The sequence below is a fragment of the Jaculus jaculus genome, chromosome 15 (genome assembly GCF_020740685.1).
Source record: "Jaculus jaculus isolate mJacJac1 chromosome 15, mJacJac1.mat.Y.cur, whole genome shotgun sequence".
Classification (NCBI taxonomy): domain Eukaryota; kingdom Metazoa; phylum Chordata; class Mammalia; order Rodentia; family Dipodidae; genus Jaculus; species Jaculus jaculus.
The window spans coordinates 715,930-729,171 of NC_059116.1; the positions used below are offsets into that span (position 1 = coordinate 715,930).

At 36.9% G+C, this 13,242-nt stretch overlaps 1 protein-coding gene across 2 annotated transcripts in view; it reads left to right on the top strand.

Moving 5' to 3' along the window:
- Rab27b (RAB27B, member RAS oncogene family) overlaps positions 1–12,950 on the top strand; it is a 184,935-nt gene extending 171,985 nt beyond the window's left edge. For both annotated transcript variants that reach the window (XM_045134600.1, XM_004654750.2), the window contains exons 5-7: positions 4,788–4,891; positions 7,449–7,572; positions 10,266–12,950. In XM_045134600.1, the coding sequence (XP_044990535.1) occupies positions 4,788–4,891; positions 7,449–7,572; positions 10,266–10,455 (418 nt within the window). In that variant the 3' untranslated portion in view covers positions 10,456–12,950. The remainder of the gene's footprint in view (positions 1–4,787; positions 4,892–7,448; positions 7,573–10,265) is intronic.
- The last annotated feature ends 292 nt before the right edge of the window (positions 12,951–13,242 follow it).

Below are 13,242 nucleotides of genomic sequence, written 5' to 3' on the forward strand. Positions count from 1 at the left end.
AAACATTTCAAATGACCATTATCTATGGACTTCAAAAGCAAATGATATGCAACTCTTCTACCAAGTTCAAATAGATATTTGTTCAGGTATAGTGAATAATTCCTTAATCCCAACACTCATGAGGTAAAGGCTAACCCTAATTGCTCCAAATTTGAAGCCATCCTGGACTACTGGCCTGAGTTCCAGGACAGTCTGGGCTTCAGAGTGAGACCTTGTGTTATAAAACCAAAAACATTTGTATCAAGAAGTAAAAGAAAATGATTTCTAGTTAGTTAACCATAACTTGAAATGTTTGTTTGACAAAGGTTATTAAAATCAGATTCAAGTCTATCTCTGTACTTCCCAATAGGAAAAAACGTTGACAGATTTAAGTCAGTGCAGATGGGAAATTAACTCTTATGAGTGCCAATCAGAGAGTGGAAGAAAGGGTGTTTAGACTTTTAAAAAAAAATTCTTTCACATAACCTATTTCTTCCATGCTTGGTGGTGTTTTTCCTCACTCAGCTTTTTATCATATGATTGTCCACCATCTAGAATCTTCAACTTCCTTCACACCTCCCCTGTTGCTTCCAGTCATTTATCCTAGCTTAAACTCCAACTATCCTGCTAAGCCTGCCTGAACCCCCCAGTTGAAACACTTCCTCACTTTCTTCTGAACACTTGAAACACCTATATTCTATCACTCTGAACTCACTAAATTAATTACAAATCACCTTGAAATAAAGTGAATATACACTTATCTCTAACTTCTCTTTATTGATTCACTTGTAACTGTCTTATCTGAACAAAAGTTGTGAGCTATCTAAGGACAGAGCCATTCCTGTTCTTTCAGGATGATCTCTGGTGTAGTACATGAGATAATTAGATAGTATATTGGAGTGTTGGTTGTTTACAGCTAGCAGTATTTTTACATTATTCAGTGAAAATGTAGCAATTGGGGACTCAAGGTTTCAAAGTGCCAGATACAAACCTAATAAAGCCTTCAGTATTTGGCTGAATAAAGGTGACAATGGATTGGCAGCAAAGATATTTAGAAGGCACATATCTCCAAATTCTACATCGTATGTCTTAGCATGCTTATGCTTGTAAACACTTACAATTTTGAAATGCATCCAAAATGTTCTCACTTTCAGTGAGTGTAAATGCCAGGAGAGGTGCTGGTCCTCTCTGTAAGCTTTTTTTGTCTGTGAATCCCATTTACACACACCCTTCAACACTGTAGGCTCTTCTGAAGTCTATCCTCATATGAGTCTCTTTTCATGTGTCAGTTTTGTTGTCACAAAGATGTATGTTTTATAGACCAATTTAGTTCATTTTTGAAGGAACAATATCAGAAAATGTGTTCCCATATGTCCTCACACATGATATGTCAGCCTAGCATGATAGAAGCCTTCTCTCATCTGTCCCCTTAATACAGCTGCATTAAAAGGAAAGGCGGGAATAGGAGAAGCTGTCTTGGTAAGTCTTGGGTTATTTCATCCCTTGAGAATTTGGCATTCTGAAAATATAATGTATATGTAAGCAACAAGACAAACAATACCTCAGACCTCAGCCCTATGCCTCAGGACAGCTGGAATACAATCCATGTAACAGTTTTTGATAAAAGCCACATTATGAGAAACAAGAAAACTGTATAATCCTTATGTAAACTAAAAGATACAGTACACAGTCTTAGTACCTGATGTGGGAGAAAGAACAATAACGTGCTTGACTTTGGAATCTCTTGTTTTATGTGGGTCTAGTGTTCCTCACCCTGCTGATCACTGGATATAATGAGATATGGTATGGCTATGTGAAACTGGAAATCATTACATTTATTCTTAGGAACAATGGGCGGTAACAAGGATCTTGGGCAGAGTGGTACAGGACATGAGTAAGAGTGTCTTAGTGCTATGAATGAAAACGTGTTTGCTTTGATCAGATCAGAACAAGTATGTTTCAGGTGACTTAAATATGTACTGTTGGCAATGAGGAAAATAATATACAGTTTTGACCTCAAGTCATATACACACACCAGACTGAGACCACAGGGCAGTTTTCTTAGCTGCATTACAGGTATGATTAAGAAACATTTTTTTTTGGTTTATGCTAGTCACCAGACACAGAACTGTTCAATAAAAGCACTGTAATCTCTGAGAAGCCCCAGTCAATGGTAAAAACAGACCTATAGGAAAAAATTGAGTAAATTTCTAGTCTTTATGCTATTTGAAGATTATATTAATGACTTACAACAGAAATCCTACTTTGGAAATAAGTAGTAATTGAATTATTTCTTTTCTCTTGCTTTAGTTAATTCTCTATTGAAATTATTTAAAATATTGACTAATTTTTCATGTTTTAATATTTTCTTAGTTTCTTTAATTTCAAATATATTTTATAAGTAAATGTGTTCTGGTCATGAAAACAAACTAGATAACAAATTAGAAACACATGTCCTTTATTCCTTACAGTTTGCCAAGTAGGGTGAAAGTTGAACAAATAATCAATTTAAGTATGGCCTTAGGATAGCAGTAGGAAAGCAAAAGGCAGCTCATGAATCTACCAGGAGAAGGGGTTTGTCCAGAAAGCTCCCTGATGAAGTGGTGTTTCCCCAAATGGCATTAGAGTTATACTAATAAACAATGCATGAGCAACTGTCACCCAGGCTACAGGACAGGTAGGAAGAAGAGGCATCATTGTTTGGGGTTGCTCACAAAACAACCAGCAGGTGTGCAAGACCAGGGAGGACAGTGAACTTTCTCAGAATGGAGAGATCAGTATGTCTGTTGGGAGACAAGAGATGAAGCTGCATAGTTAGATGAGCAAGGGCCTATTCCTGCAGACCCCTGACAGCTTATTCAGAAGTTTGGCTGTTATTTTTAGACATGCCAACCATTAAGATGTTGTTGGAAAATGAATGATAAAATCGATAGGAACAAATGAGGGGCACCCTCAAAACTGGACACAAGCAGTTGAATAAGGCAGTTGAAGGTGGATGCTAATGGGTCTCAAAATAGTGTAATGATTGTTAAGTGGCTGGAAAGGAGTGAGTGAATATGTCTGTGCTGAAATGTGTATAAAATAGACTAAAATAGGGGACCAAAAATTGCAAAAATATTTAGGATAGGAAGTGACATCCCTATTTCAAAGTTATATGCTTTGTTAAAAACCCATTGTTAAGTTCAAATCTCCTCTGCAGCTTTTGTGCTTTCTCCAGTTTCTCCCATTGCTAGTGAGTGTCAAAGTGGATATCAGCACATGTCCAGCTTCAGTGAGGATATGAAGGAGAGGTGTCCATGAAAGCATATCTTCACATTGAAAACAACTTCCCTGAAGATGTTATGGGAGGGGCAGGGAAGGATCTTTGAGAACAACGTTTCACATTACAAACAGCAGAACATATTCTCTAATGTCTTCCACTAAAAATGAGTTGTTTTTTCCCCACTCCTATGTCTCTTCCTTGGTCCTAAATTACCTTCACCTCCACCTTCTTCACCTGCCACCCTGCCAGTCTTCTCCCTCATGAGAATCACACATGGTAGCCTGAACTGAAGTTTTACCCCCAAGGATTCTTTTTTTTTTTTTTAAATTTATTTATTTATTTATTTATTTGAGAGCTACAGACACAGAGAGAAAGACAGGTAGAGGGAGAGAGAGAGAATGGGCGCGCCAGGGCTTCCAGCCACTGCAAACGAACTCCAGACGCGTGCGCCCCCTTGTGCATCTGGCTAACGTGGGACCTGGGGAATCGAGCCTCGAACCGGGGTCCTTAGGCTTCACAGGCAAGCGCTTAACCGCTAAGCCATCTCTCCAGCCCAGGATTCTTTTTTTTTTAGAAGTATTTTTATTTATTTATTTATTTGAGAGCGACAGACACAGAGACAAAGACAGATAGAGGGAGAGAGAATGGGCGCGCCAGGGCTTCCAGCCTCTGCAAATGAACTCCAGATGCATGCGCCCCCTTGCGCATCTGGCTAACGTGGGACCTGGGGAACTGAGCCTCGAACCGGGGTCCTTAGGCTTCACAGGCAAGCGCTTAACCGCTAAGCCATCTCTCCAGCCCCCAAGAATTCTTTTAAGAGTATGTTCACCAGCAATTTTCCGTACAGAAGAATTCTTTTTCCAGCTGCTAGCAAGCTGTGGTTTGTTTCATAGGATCATAGGCACTCATTTGCAGCCTATTTTTGAGCCAACTTTTTTCCTGAGCATAGATAAGAAATATTGAAAAACATAAGTTAACATAAGTGGCTTGACTTATATTTTAAGTGTGGACCATGGTATGCTCATGAGTCAAAAAGAAAAAGAGGGCTGGAGAGATGGCTTAGCGGTTAAGCGCTTGCCTGTGAAGCCTAAGGACCCCAGTTCGAGGCTCGGTTCCCCAGGTCCCACGTTAGCCAGATGCACAAGGGGGCGCACACGTCTGGAGTTCGTTTGCAGTGGCTAGAAGCCCTGGCGTGCCCATTCTCTCTCTCTCCCTCTATCTGTCTTTCTCTCTATGTCTGTCGCTCTCAAATAAATAAAAAAAATGACACAAAAAAAATTTAAAAAAAAAAGAAAAAGATTCCAAGATGCACCATAAGATATCATGCAATTGAATGTTATAAACTCAGTGTTAAGTGCTATGGAACCATAAAGCCAGAATGTGGTCTTCAAAAACAACCTATAGGATATATCTTTACCCTTCATCTATCTTCTTCCATAGTATTGTGTGTATATAGGTATATCTTGAGTCAGCAAGGGAAACAGTTTGTTTGTTTGGTATATTTGTGGACTAACCCTTAGAACCACCTGCTATGCTTTTTTGGCAGGTTCCGGAGCCTCACTACTGCATTTTTCAGAGACGCCATGGGCTTCTTATTAATGTTTGACCTCACCAGTCAACAGAGCTTCTTAAATGTCAGAAACTGGATGAGTAAGTGAGCTGAATAATGTGTATTGACTACATTGTGACCCACCAGGTCTATTTGTTTGTTTTCCTTGTGAGATACAACACATTGGGTAGCATAGGTTAGCCCTGACAATGCCTGAGTGCAGTCTGTCCTGAATCACCCGTAGATAACCAACATGGCTTAGAATTACATTTTTCTTTGTCGTTCTTCTTAGAGGAAGGCTGTCCCACTAACTACACTTAAAATCTTTATAATGTAGCTAAAAACCCATTAATTCCATGTATTCAGTAAGTTTTGACAGATTTCTTAAAATGCAGAGAGCTATAACATCTATAACATCAAACCTGGATAGCAAATGGGGAAAATCAGTGTTTCTTGGGAGAGGACTGTGGCACCTAAGATGTGTTCAAAGGTTACTGGGTTGACTAAACTGGGAACTACTCCACAGCTGATTGGTCATGTGATAATAATGCCTAGCCCATTCAAGATGAATTGAACTGTAATATAAAATTGTTCAAATGGGAAGACTCCTTAAATAGAAAAATCTCTGGTATCCAAGGAAACTTACATATAATACAAGATTTAAATTCTGCCTAATCAATTGTTGAAGTCAAAGTGACATATATCAACAATTGCTAATTGATGCAGCAGTAAAGAGTATATTTTGTTTGTTTCTCATGAAAAATAAGAAGTTTGATCTTATGGGTTGTACAGACCAGTTATTTCTCAGGGCCATGGCTTCTCTTGTCATTGACAGATTTGTCCACGCTGTCTGTGGCCAGAGGCCAGAGGCCAGAATGGTTTTGTATTTAACTGAATCCTCTTATTTCCCAGATCAGAGCTCTGTGACTTCTCAATTCACCTGGAATAAAATGATAAAGTCCTTCCATGACCATATGAAACCTGACAGCTTCTCTGTTCCCTGTTTATTGGCCCCAGATCACTGGCCTCCAGACATTACCAGGGCACAAAACCCATTCCTGCCTCAGGGCCTTAGCACTTCTTTCTATCTTGATTTTTCTTCTGCAATTTGCAAGCCCTATGCTTTTTCCTTTTTTTATAAGTTTGTATGCAAAACTTATTTATTTCTTTATATGGGCCTTTCCTGACCCACTATTCCATCCCAAAGAGTACTTATCACTGTGTCCCCTCAATATACTAGACAGTTCATGTAGTCATTGCTGTAATCTGTTATTATGCCATGTATTTGTATGCTTACTTGTGATTTTTAATTTTTTTTCCAACACTAGAATACAGAACCTATAAAAGTCTAAGTTTTGCCTATCTTGTCCCATTGCAGTAGTCTAGACCTTGGTCACTATCTGGAACTGAGTAGCTGTCAGACTATATCTATATCTGTACCATCTATATCTACAATATATCATCTATATCAATGTTCTTATAACTATATAAATTTATTATTATAATTATATAAAGTTTATAATGTATTATATGGAGATATGAATAATAATTTATGCATGTGTTTCAATGTGAATTCAATAACAGTGACAACCAATCTGGAAAATATTAATGAAGTCTGACTTCTTAATTGCTTCTCTAATGTTTACTCTTGGATTTGTCTTTATTTCCTTTCCATGCTGCATGTTTTTATCAAAATATTTTTACTATTATTAGATTCTGAAGAGAAGGAAGTAATAAGATTAGGCGATTTGTTTTTCAGAGAATGGTTTGTTTACTCTTGTTTTAAGGTAGATAAACCTCTCCTCCAAGTCTCTAGGTAAATATTAATGGGATTTATAATAATTAATTGCCATGTCCAATAACCCTTGATTTTCTAACACTCAGAGCATTGATTTGACAGGGATTTTAAGCTCTTGTCTAGTCTTTGCAAATTGGTACAGAGCATAGCATGCCTTAATATGGTGGGTACTAAGTTACCTTTGGACTTAGAAACACAACTTGACAAATGTCTCATCTTTTCTCTCCTCTACCATCCTTCTTTCTTTCATCTCATTTCTTTGCTTCTTTGGCTCTTCCTTTCCCTATGCCTCTCTCTGTTTCTATATCTGTCTCTCTCTCTGGATGTCTCAGTCTCGCTATCTTTCTCTCAGACACATAATGTTAGCTTAGAGAAAAGAGAAAAACAAGATACTTAGCTTAAAATTGTTTCTACACAAATAGTTTTTAAGAAAATGTTCCATTACATAGGTCATAGCTTTGGATATCAGAAGAAAGACATCTGGCAGACATGTAATGGAGTAAGCAATGTTGTGTACTTTAAAAATCATGTCCTGTCATGTCTACTTGTATCTCAGGAACAAATGATATGAACCATATGTGGGGTCAGGGATTTTTCTGGATGAAGGTGATTATGGATTGGTATTGATGCAGGTGTTTCACTTATATTACTTGTTAACTTCACAATCTGTCATCATGAGGAATCACCTCCATTTTATGATGAGGACTCTGTGATGGGGAGAGTAAGTCGCTTGGTTAATTGTTACTGGTAATCAACCAAACTGCAGATGAACGATCTGAGTAGGAGTGTGGAGTGTGAGCAGTCCTTTGACATCACTTTTTTGTAACTAAATTACTGCTTCCCTCTGCTTTCTTTCTAAGGCCAACTGCAAGCAAATGCTTACTGTGAAAATCCAGATATAGTATTAATTGGCAACAAGGCAGACCTGCCAGACCAGAGGGAAGTCAATGAGCGGCAAGCCCGGGACCTTGCTGAAAAATATGGGTAAGAGGGCTGGAGAGATGGCTTAGCGGTTAAGCACTTGCCTGTGAAGCCTAAGGGCCCTGGTTCGAGGCTTGGTTCCCCAGGACCCACGTTAGCCAGATGCACAAGGGGGTGCACGCGTCTGGAGTTCGTTTGCAGAGGCTGGAAGCCCTGGCGCGCCCACTCTCTCTCTCTTCCTCTATCTGTCTTTCTCTCTGTGTCTGTCGCTCTCAAATAAATAAATAAAAATACTTAAATAAATAAATAAATAAATGAACAAAAAATATTTTTAAAAAAATGGGTAAGAAAGTTCCACTAAGGATCTTGTCATCTTGTTTATGAAGGCATTCTACATGAAGTAGAATTGTGAGGTTTATAGTAGAAGGAAGTCCTGGGACTAGGAACAGCAGGTGAACTGCAAAGACCTTCCAGAGAAATATGTGATGCTTTAGTGAATTACTTATTAATAATCTTTAATGATTCCTTATTATTAGACTTCAGCTCATTCAACTCCTCATAACCATTGATAATAGATACTAGATGAACCCCAGTTTTATATGATGTATCACATTATAAAGTGATAGAGTTCTAGGCAGAAGGCCATATAACTAGTCAGGAATAAGAGCTTAAATTCAATCCAGAGAGTCCAAGATCAGGACTCATTCTTGAACCTTATCCTTCATTACCTCTCAATGAATAGCTACAAGTGTGCAAAGAACAATGCCTGACATAGACTGGAAAATGTAGCCCTCTTCCTAGGCAGGCCTGACCAGTGGCTGAAAACAAAAATAAACACAACTGTCTGAATGTAAATTGACATCCTAAGCAGAATTTATCAGTAATTTTGAACTTCAAACTGTTAATCATAGTTATCTTTTTAAATTTTATGTATTAATTATGGACATACTTAGTATGGGTATATCATGTGTTGCTATCATCCTTTCCCTTGTCCCTGAAATTTATCATTAACTAAAGAATTTGTATTCAGGGCTGGAGAAATTGCTTTGTGGTTAAGGCACTTGCCTGTACACAGCCTAAGGACTTAGTTTTGATTCCTCAAGGCCCACATTAGCCAGATGCACAAGGTGGCACATGCATCTGGAGTTCATATTCAGTGGCTGGAAGCCCTAGTGTGACCATTCTCTCTCTCTCTCTCACTCTGTCTCTTCCTCACATTCTCTATCTCTCCTTCTTTAAAATAAATAAATATATAAATATTTTCAAAAATTAAACTATGGGCTGGAGAGATGGCTTAGCGGTTAAGCGCTTGCCTGTGAAGCCTAAGGACCCCGGTTCGAGGCTCGGTTCCCCAGGTCCCACGTTAGCCAGATGCACAAGGGGGCGCACGCGTCTGGAGTTCGTTTGCAGAGGCTGGAAGCCCTGGCGCGCCCATTCTCTCTCTCTCCCTCTATCTGTCTTTCTCTCTGTGTCTGTCGCTCTCAAATAAATAAAAAAAAAAAAAAAAAATTTAAAAAAAAAAATTAAACTAATTTGAATTCAGAACTTTACATTGTCTTGGAATTTTTAGCTTGCATTTGTGTGAATATTATATTCAAAGCAAGCTTCATTTCTGGAGAATATTGAGCATGTGCAGGGTCATATAGCCAAGGCCAGGGCTCATTTCTCAATCAGATGTCTAGATGACTGACTAAAAGGAAGTAGAATTTTAATGTTAATGCTGACTACTGGCTTAGATATTATTCTGTTTTTATTTTTTAAATGCGTTTTTAAAAGATTTATTTTTTATTTATTTATGCGAGAGAGAGCGAGCACACCAGGGCCTCTAGCCACTGCAAACAATCTCAGATGCATGTGCCTCCTTGTGCATCTGCCTTACGTGGGTACTGGGGAATCAAACCTGGGTCCTTAGGCTTTGCAGGCATGCGCCTTAAATTATTCATCAAATGATGATTTTACAACTTTTCCATCTGCCATGCCTTATGTATCCATGTATCCCATTCACTGGCATGTCTTGTTCTTCCTTTATGATCTCTGAATTTTAAATCCTTTCTGGTTATGAGTTTGTGAGAGACAATCCTATCTTGGAAAACCTATGCCCACCCTTTGTGTGTTCTCTCTTTTCCCTAGTAACCTCTCCTACTATTAACTCCCATACTTCAACCTGTGTTAAATCTCTTCCTAATAAATCCCAATTCTGCTTAACTAAAAAAAAATATATTTTGGGGCTGGAGAAGATGGCTTAGCAGTTAAGGCATTTGCCCAAAAAGCCAAAGGACCCTGGTTCAATTCTTCAGGTCCCATGTAAGCCAGATGCACAAGGGGGTGCATGCATCTGGAGTTTGTTTGCAGTGGCTGGAGGCCCTGGCATGCCCATTTTCTCTCTTTCCCTCTCTCTCTTTCTCAAATAAATAAATAAAAAATATTTTAAAAATATTTTGCACTGGCCACTCTTGGCATTATGCAAAAATATAATAACTTCAAAACATCACTCTATGGTGACTATATTAATAATGAAATTTGAAAGGCCATGGATATTAACAAATAAGATGCCTTGTAAAGTAATTTATTGGTTACCTAGAATTTTACCTTTTCCCAATGTACACAGACGTCAAAACATCATGTTATGTATGATACATGCATACAATTTTATTTGTCAATTTGAGATATATATATATATATATATATATATATATATATATATATACACATAATGTAATACATTATATATAATGTTTTCATCCTTTTTATACTAGCATACCATACTTTGAAACAAGTGCAGCAACTGGACAGAATGTAGAGAAAGCTGTGCAAACTCTTCTGGACTTAATAATGAAGCGAATGGAACGATGTGTAGAAAAGACACAAGTACCTGATGCTGTCAATGGTGGAAATTCTGGAAAGCTAGATGGAGAAAAACCAGCAGAGAAGAAATGTGCCTGCTAGATACCATATAGTAACTAGTGATCAAGAACCCACCTGCCGTTAAAACAATGACAACCCACAAAGTTGTTGAGTAGATAATTCACAATGGCACATTTTTCTTTTTATGTCAGAAAAATCTATTTTAAGTAAACCTAATACTTAACAGTGTTCTGAAGAATTAACCAGATATCCTCTGTCCCTACCAAACAAAACTGAAAGAGTTCCCAAGAATATTTTACCAGCAGGAATGCTTGTTCTTTCCAAAAATACTGAAATTGAGTATATAAAGGAAGATTCAGGAATAGTAGTGAGGTTAAATGAAAGCAAACACTATTTTGTCACGTTGAAGAGGAATATGAGAATACAGAAAGATGAATTTTTGTTTGGATCTATTTATCTAGAATATGATACACGCTTCTACATTTGTATTGTGAAAGACATGCTAAAAAGGAACACAGAATGAAGAATTCTGTGAGGTTCATTAAGAATGGCATTACTATGTATCACCAATGAGCTATACTAGAATGACTAAGTTTGCTGATAAGGTCATGAGTGGGTGAAGGCCTGCTAAAGTGTAGAAATGGTGTAATAATACCATATTTATATTTCTAATAAATAGCAGATAGATAAAAACAGGACTATGGATGACAAAATGTAAGAAAACTTTCCTGGAGGAAAAATATGGGAACATGATATTTTGGCAGTTGAAATTAAATGTATCTCTTACAGATGTTTCGATGTGTCAGCCAACTTTCATGCAAGTCAATCAGAAACTGATATTATTGGTTGAGAATAAGAGAGTCTCCACATGTTTCCATTTCAAACAAAGACATTGGCTTGGGTGGTATTCAGATGTACATTTAATTTTTATTAGCAAATTCTTAGACACCATCACAAGGAGAAATAAACTATTATATATATGGCACCAAGGAAACCTATTTAGCCTTGATGTTTCTGAAGATAAAATTTATTGATGATATAAAACAAAAAAGTAACTATTAATTGTGGCTTTTCTTCTATTTTGCAAATGCACTAAAAATTCTAAGTTATGTTTCCCTCTCCAAAGCACACCCACCTATGCTTTGAGGCAATTATACAAATGCAAACGGGTCTCTTTGTAGAGCAACAATATAGTTCTTAGTGTTAACTGCTCAGCACCTCCACTTTCTGCAGCACTATGCCATCTCCTCAGATTGATCATGGTTGGGCATTCCCTTCGATTCACACTGTCTGGAATGCTTTTCATGTTGCCAATGCCTTTGTCTTGAATACAGAAAGATATTAGCTAACACTCAAGCTATTTCTTCAGGAAGGAAAGTGGAAAGAATTTAACAACTTTTGTGCATAATCTGGTGGTCATTACACCTTTTACAAAAAAATTCAAATTTTGATGTCACTTGCATTTACATGATAGGAAATGCTATGCTGTCATGTAATGCTAAAGACATTCTGTTTCAATATGCCTTTTAGTTTCTTTTCATGTTGTAGTTATATGACTTAATTATGCCAAAATGCTGTCATTGTCAGTTATATAATGAACATTTTTGGGGTCTATTTTAAGATCATTATTTAATAACTGTAGCATGAAGCAAACGGTGTAGATGCCCTCAATAACAGGACTATATCTATAAGAAAAACAGGCATTAGGTAATAATATCAAGAAAAATGAAATGTAAACTGCCAAAAATTAAAATATTATTTTACTTATAGATAAATGATTGAAGTAAAAATATTTTTTTCTGTAAAACTTGACATCTGAACTCTAAATCTATGTTACTATTTGAAACTCAGTATCTTGTTATTTCAGGACCTATAACACTCTATAATTCATTATATAGATCCAAACTGACCTGATGCCATGAATATATGGATGACAGACTGCTTTAGTGAATTCCATGTTGCTTTTGTTGCACACAAGCATATATTTTTAGCTAAAATGTTTTTTTTTCTCAATATCTTCCAAATATATTACTAAGTCATATTGGGTCAAGTACTTCAAATACATATGAATTTATGGCTGATATAGAACATGTTTCTGGAGTGTTTATACTAGTTTCATGTTTACATTGGCCTAAATCAGTGCCTCATACATCTTTATAGCAAAATTTGTCTATATCCACATAGCTCATTTCCTATAATCTTAGGTCTTCAAGAAGGCCTCACAGAGACATATGCAACTAAGTTTTGTGATAACTTCAGCAAAGGATGCAAGGAATTTATTGGGACTTGGAAATTATTACATTTTTCTGGCCACCAAACTTGAGACTTAATTATAATTAAGTTCAAGACTATCTTTTAATATAATAACATGAATGGTCATTTAAAAAATTCAAAAATAAACATGAGAAAATTATATTTGTCTTTGGTTAAAGACAACAATGAGTCATGAATAAACCGAGAAAATACTGAGAGTTGAGTTGAATCTGGATCTCTGAATAAGTTTCAAAGCCTGGTAATTTATGAACTTAGCCAATTTGCTCTAGCTCACTGAAAAAAAAAAAAAAAAAAAAAAAAAAGAAAGCCAGCATTTTCTTCATTATCTGTTATTTTAAACCAGATTGGCCATTCTGTGTCTTATTGGGTGTCTTTGTATTGCTTCTACTATTAGGTTGATGGCCAACTTGCATAAAGGTAGGAGGCCTAGGCTACTTTTAATCAGCTCTTTTTTGTCCCTGCTATCAGTAAGAGAAGCTTAGAAGAAGAAAAAGGCATGACTACATTAAAAAAGTAATACAAACCACATTTCCAAGTTCTTTAAGATATATGTTGCATCTAATGGGAACTGGCACATTTGATGAAGTCCATGTA